At 45.3% G+C, this 7,366-nt stretch overlaps 1 protein-coding gene across 1 annotated transcript in view; it reads left to right on the top strand.

Moving 5' to 3' along the window:
- Positions 1–6,761, top strand: part of LOC142297012 (Fc receptor-like protein 5) — a 67,383-nt gene extending 60,622 nt beyond the window's left edge. The window contains exon 9 of the mRNA XM_075341249.1: positions 5,454–6,761. Within this exon, the coding sequence (XP_075197364.1) occupies positions 5,454–5,480 (27 nt within the window). The 3' untranslated portion in view covers positions 5,481–6,761. The remainder of the gene's footprint in view (positions 1–5,453) is intronic.
- The last annotated feature ends 605 nt before the right edge of the window (positions 6,762–7,366 follow it).

Below are 7,366 nucleotides of genomic sequence, written 5' to 3' on the forward strand. Positions count from 1 at the left end.
CTCTCCTGGTGACCTGGTCTGGCTTGCTTCCCAGTACATCCGATTGAAGATACCTTCCTACAAGCTGGGTCCTCGCTACATCGGGCCGTTTAAGGTCCTCAGCAAGATCAATGAGGTCTCCTACAAGCTACAGCTCCCGGCCACGATGAAGATTCCCAACTCTTTCCACGTCTCCCTGCTCAAGCCGGTCGTCCTTGGTCCCTTCTCCGCTGCTGCCTGTCCGGCTCCTCCACCTATTGCCGATGACGACATCTATGCGGTAAGGGATATCGTGGCCATGAAGACCGTTCGAGGTCGTCAGTTCTTCCTGGTGGACTGGGAGGGGTATGGTCCTGAGGATAGGTCCTGGGAGCCCAGGGAGAACGTGGGCACTCCTCTGATCCGTGCCTTCATGTCCCGGTTACGGGGAGGGGGGCGTGGGGGGGGGGGTACTGTCACGCTCCCCGGGTCCTTGGCTTCCCTCCCCGGGTCCTCTGCTCCGCTCCCCGGGTCCTCAGCCCCGCTCCCCGGCTCACCTGCCACGCTCCCCGCTCTCCAGCCTCCGGTCCCCGTCCTTCCCAGGCCCCCTGGTCCCCGATCGCGGCGCCCGACGGCTTCCCAGGCCCTGGCCGGCTCCCCTGCGTCCTCTTCTCAGCCTCCTTCCCTGGCTTCTGGCACCCGGGCTGCGCGCATGCGCATTAGGGCGCGCGCGCGGTCACTGACCCTTTCTTAAAGGGCCAGCGTCCATTAACAGGTAATGAGGCTAATCAGGTACAGGGTATAAAGGGGTGTATTGTCCAAGGGGGCGGGGCCTGATCTTCGTGTTCCCTAAGCTAGGAGTCAGGTCTCCTGGTGTTTCAGTGCATGTACTCACCTATCTCTCTTTGTAGAGCCGTGCTTGCCTCGCCATCCAGTCTGCCGTATCCTGAACCCCGAACGCTGTCCTTCTGCCATCCTGACAGTCCGCACCATCTCGGATCCCTGCGGTGACCCGTCATCTTGCTCCCAAGGTTCCGGACCCCGCCTGACATCATCTCGGCTTCCGAACCTGAGCTGCGTCACCCGGACTACCACCCATAACTCCGTGGTCCCAGGGACTTCTCCGCTATTCCCGTGTGCAAGGACTGTTCTGCTGTTTCTAGTGTTCCAGCTGCCGGACTCTTTCCTACCATCTAGGAGTTCGGTCCAGTGGATCCACCTCCTGGGCCTGCCCGTACACCTGGCCGTGACACATGTCTCATCACTATTTACAATCATCACACTCATACTCACACACTAATACATTTTTTTTTTCCATTACGTAATTTATTATATAATTTTCATATTTCTTGCCATTTTATTACTTTTGTGTCATATCTTACATCTAATACAATCCGGAACACATTTCATACTGACGCTATCATTCTCTCACAACCTAGTTTAATCAATATCGTTTATGCTGACAGAGTCACTATGTTAAGTTTTGTATTAAGATCACAATGCATTTTTGACAGCTTTATATTTTGGGATTTTATCGTCTGACATAATTGTATGCCTGTCCCTCAATCATTGTATGTGAGAAGCGGGCTATTCATGGGCTTCTACCACATGTGAGTTTTTCATACAACATACATCTTGGTTTGCCCACTTTTCATAATTGTTACTAGTGATTCCATTGTGCAACGTGCTTCACCCCCAATTCCGTTTTGCGTTCCAGGTCGGAACACTCTTCTCTTCTTGTCTCACTTATACCTCTCTGTGGAACACTACTTAATTACAGTTCTGGGTTTGGCGTTCCACTGTGGAATGCATATTCCTTCCGGCCTCATAACTTTAGATGATTATTGACCATCCAAAGCTTGCGTCTCACATTGATGCGCTGTCAGATTGTAATTTTCACACACTGGCGTCACTTCCTGCCCCATGACTGTGCTCACTCTGGGCGCAGTCATGGGACGGGATATGACGTCAGACGCATCATGGCGCCATAACTGAACTCCAGAGCTGAGGTGAGAGCTTCGGAGTTCAGCCCGGCCTGTACGCAGCTGTGACATGAACTGAACCACAATCACCGGGGAATCAGTCAGCGCTCACGGTTCAGTCCTGCAAACTCTGAGTTCACTCCAGGCTGCACTCCGGAGCTCAGGTGAGAGCTCCAGAGTTCAGTGCAGGTAACCGCAGCCAGGACTGGTATTACTAGCGGTTTCTCTGCTAGCCAGTCCGACACTGGGTCCCTGATATGTACCATTACTCTTATTAAAAAGTTTTCTAGCATGTCTTGTTATTAATATCCTCTTAGCTATTCTGGGTTATATTACATGCAATATGCTCCTCATTTTCATATGGTCTCTACAGTAATTTCTATATAGCTGTAGCACCCCTGAGACCCTCAGGGGACTGCATCCTCTTGGGGATGCAGGACCTACCCCGTGGGACCTGGAGTAGCAGTGCCGATTCCATCAAGACACGACCAAAATCCTAGTTCTCCACTTCACACTGGGCATAGAGGGTTAACCATGTAAGGGGATGGTCACCATGGGAATGAATCCCTGGGTATAGCCAGCCTGGTGGGAGGGGTCAGTGAATAGTCGGTAGTGAGTAGTGAGTCGAGTAGCACACAGGAGAGGTGTGTGGACTTGCCTGAGCTGGGTCCATGTAACGGTGACCCAGGGGCAAAGGAGAGAGGTCGCCAGGACGGGTACCGGAGATACCACTGGGACCAGAGCACGAATGGGGCACAGGGCCCTAGGTCAAGCGTCAGTTTCATACGGTTTGATAAATACCTGCCCGGTGAGGACACCTTCACGGACTTCACCGAACCAAATAATCCGTGAACATCAGCAGTAAACTAGGATCAGGTTCGGACACTTACCTCCCCATAGGGTCCGCACTGCCCACCATAAGGATAAGGAGACTGTATCCCAAAGGGACAGTTGAGGCCCCCAAATGCTCCATGCTACGGGGACCCAATCAACTGAGAGTGCCGGGGACAACGCAACCTGGGTCACTACATTGGCACTGGTTCTCCAAGGGACCTGAACCAGCAACTCCTGGGTCCACAGGGAAAAGAGACTGTTAAAGACAACCTGGTGTGGTCTCCGTTATTGCCCCCGTTACATCTCCCAGGCACAGCCCTACCTGCGGAGGGCCTACCATCACAGCTGCTACTACCTCCAGCCCTGGGAGTACCCACATTCATCAGCGGCAGTTCTCCATCATTAACCGCAACCCGCAGGTGGCGTCACATGGCAAAAACTCTTAACTCCCCTGTAAATACCCCCCCATTGCAAAAGGGGCCCAGGGCACGGAACCGGGCAATGGCCACCAGAGTGACATTCCCATTTGTTACTGCCCGGGACCGAGTACCCCATATCCCTGGGCACTACATAGGCAATTCATATTGATATAAATTTTGCAATTCGCACTTTATTATTATATGAATCCATATTAAATTTCATTAGGTAGATTCCATCATTTATTGGATAGTATATTGCATTTAATTCCTATTTATGGATATAAAAAAATATTTTTCTATTAACCATATACAGCCTATGTGGGGTTCCATCTGTCATTATAGTATCTAATCAGAATATCAATTATTTATTTATATATTTAAGTATTTATACTTGGAATGAATTAGATTGAATTTTTTTCTTATCTATATGACTAAATTAGATGTTATATCATTCATTCTTACATAGGATCATTTTGTTATTTTCCATTCTGTATATCATGTTTCTGATGTAATCATCTTTAAAGGGATCAACCCAGGGAATCTTTTCACCTGTATACCCTCGCCGTTCTAATACCTATTTTTGTATGGTATTATAAAATATTTTTTAATCTTAAAATATTTCTGTGAATAAAATATGAATTTTCAATACATTTTTGTTGGTTGGTATTGATTACATGTACTGGAACCTTTATCATGTTTTTTGGTGTACTGCTCTCAGATGAGGTAGCAAAAACCTGCTGACAGATTCCCTATAAGTGACAAATTGATCTAAACAGCATGAAGCTTGGTTATATTGACAAGTGTCAACACTCCTGCATATAACTTCTATTACATGTATGTGTACCAGTAGTGTAGCCCATGACCTAGAGGGACCTACAAGGAACTACTGCCCCCCAAGGCCATGTTATGATACCATTTTTTTTTTTTTTTTAAAAAAGCCCATTGCCCTGTGCCGGGCCAAGTAATAGTCAGATTTTTTAAGGGGGGGAGGTTAATATCGTATATGAGCTTGCAGATGCAGAATAGCGCTAATCTGCCAGAGGTGCAGGACTTCTAATGACGTCATGCCCATGTGACCCGTGTGGGAGGAGCCAGGAGATAAAAGAGAAACTGTAGAAGATGAAGGCACATTGACAAGTAATGAGAGAAAAGGAGAACATGAGGGGTGCAGGGTGTGACAGAGGGGTGCCAACTGTAACAGAGGAGTGCAGGGTATGTGGGATAGATGGGCGCAGGCTGTGACAGAGGGGTGCAGGTTCTGTGGGATAGAGGGGCACACGCTGTAACAGAGGGGTGCAGACTGTGACAGAGGGGTACATGGTATGTGTGATATGGGGGGGTGCAGGGTGTGTGGGATAGAGGGGTGCAGGCTGAGACAGTGGGGTTCAGGTTGTGTTGGATAGAGGGTTGTAGACTGTAACAGAAGGGTGCAGATTGTGTGGGATAGAGGGGGACAGGCTGTGGCAGTGTGGTGCAGGCTGTGTGAGATATAGGGTCTCAGGCTGTGACAGCAGGTTGTGTGGGATAGAGGGGTGCAGGCTGTGTGGGATAGAGGGGAGCAAACTGTAACAAAGGGATAAATATAGTTACCTGGTTGCCCACACTTGAGATCAACACCTAGCTATGCCTCTGATGCGTACTAAAGATGAGCAAAATTATTACAGGCAAATGGCATTTGCCTTGAATTATACAGAATATTCAGATTCTCCCCAATATGAAATGTGTATTATTTGATTAGTAGAAGGGAAAGATTCTTTGCAGCTTATCTGTCCCACCCACTACTTTAGCTGTTTCCAGTTCTTCGCACAGGTCCTTCAGGCCCCTTCTTTACTTCTCCATGGCGAACAATGTTTATTTCTTCCGTCTTTTGGGTGAAATAGGCTTCTGACTAGGAACTCTATGAATTATTTTTTTTTTTTTAACTTCGTTTTATTAACAATTTCAAACATGGTACAACTGACATTTGCCATATAAAGATGGCTCAGTATATAGATAGTAATATTTAAATATAACAATAAACAGTCATATAAAGTCCATAATATCTTTAGCAGTTAAGATAGAACAATGTTATTATCCATACTACTTATCATTTGCATATATATCTAATTTTATATTGAGCATAAGAACAGCTCTAACTATCTCTATGAATTATTTTCAACTTAAATTTGTACAAGAACTATTTTTTGTATTTGGTTCAAATATTGTGATCCTGTCATTTCTATCTTGTCTTTGTCATCTGTATTTATTTTTTTCTCTTTAGGGTGGATGCAAAGTCACCTCACTGTAGGAAAGTGGTTTGAGGTTGGAAAGGGTAAATGATGAGAAAAAGCTTTCTACAATATCACACAGTGTGGTTCACTACCCAGCTTACCAATATATGTGTGTGGACACAAGCAGGACTTGATATCTAAGGGCTCTCTACCTCCGATGAGAAACAAATCACAGAAGTCCCTACTGTACTTTTAAAAGAAAATATGTTCGACTAAACTGACAGACACTTGTATTTCACCATATTTTACAACACAAATTGTATACAATCTTAAATTCATTTTTTGCCCCTTGATGGGATTGGTGTACTTATTTTGTATATACATACCGCATTGACCTGATTTTAATATGCATTGAAAGCTTTCTTGTATTAAATTGAACAGAACAATCACTGATCTCGGGGAGACCAGCCAGAGAAAACACTGCCGGCAGCCAGCGAGGGCGCTCAAGACAGTGAAATCCTAGGTACATTGCCCCCTGGGAAATATGCAAATCAAAAAGGTCCGTGAAGCCTCTGTTAGGAGTCTCAACACAGAAACCAGCCAGATATCCCTCCGGGAAGGGCCCAGCCAAGGGGTGACTCTTTTTAGGAGACCACCATAAACACCATATTAAGTGGCCCTTTTAGTCAATATCCAACTTTTTGACAAGTTTAAAGATATGACAAGGGAAATACCAAGGCCAGGTATCCATCCACAGACAGCCGTTTCGGGGTATTGCCCCTCATGAGTGTGGAGTAGGATTCTGGCCAGGTGGGAGCAATGCCTACTAGACCAGCAAAACAGAACAATCACTGATCTCGGGGAGACCAGCCAGAGAAAACACTGCCGGCAGCCAGCGAGGGTGCTCAAGACAGTGAAATCCTAGGTACATTGCCCCCTGGTTTCTGTGTTGAGACTCCTAACAGAGGCTCCACGGACCTTTTTGATTTGTATTAAATTGAGAATTTTATTAGATTAGTAATAGGTGAACTTATAAAATGCACAGTTTAATGTCAAATAAATACACCAGCTTCATCAAGCCTGTTACATTTTGTATGGTGTTTATATTTTTTCAAATCTCGTGACATATCTCCTTTACATGACAGCTGTTTTGTGTGTTTCTATCTTCTTCATTAATACCTGTTAATGCGTGTGTCCTTTTAAATTCAGTATATTATACACTGTGATGTAGAACTGGAAGTGGAGCCAATATCCCATGACTTAACATTGCTCAAAAAAGCAGAAATTTCAGTCCTAACTTGTAATATAATTTATTTATAATTGATCAAGTTTGTTACTCCATAATGTTGCATATATTTTAGTACATGAAATTAACTATCACTTTGAGTTTGTGCTTTCTCTATGTTTGGAGTCATTATGACCATTATTCTATAGATATGTAGCTAAAATGCTGTTAGGATTAGAGATGAGCGAAGATTTCAAAGTTTGTTTCACCGAGCCTTACTGAACAAAAGCTACGTTCGCCAAACAGTTCGTTAAACCGTTCGACAAACGTTTTCGAACCTCATTGGATTCAATGGGAGACCAAACCTAAGGCAGAGAAAACACCTTTAGAGGAGTCGAAAAGCTTCCAAAACGGCAAAAATATATTGTAAAGTGCAGCCTCACTGTTTTGGCATAGACATTAGCTTCCTAGACTATTGACATAAGTAATATAGAGGTGGATGAGAGACAGGTGTAGGATTGGTGCTCCCATACCCCTGCCAGTACAGACAAAATACAACTTGGGAGACCCATCTTGGAGTCTTGAGATTTAAAAACCTTTTAAGCAAACTGCAGAACAGTGGCATCAATTGCCCCCCCCCATTTCAACATAGTGTTTTTGCACAGCATAGAGTCCATGCAACTCACAATTTGGAGACCGATCTTGGAGTCTTGAGATATAAAAACTTTTCAAGCAGAG

This window comes from Anomaloglossus baeobatrachus, chromosome 1 (genome assembly GCF_048569485.1).
Source record: "Anomaloglossus baeobatrachus isolate aAnoBae1 chromosome 1, aAnoBae1.hap1, whole genome shotgun sequence".
Classification (NCBI taxonomy): Eukaryota; Metazoa; Chordata; class Amphibia; order Anura; family Aromobatidae; genus Anomaloglossus; species Anomaloglossus baeobatrachus.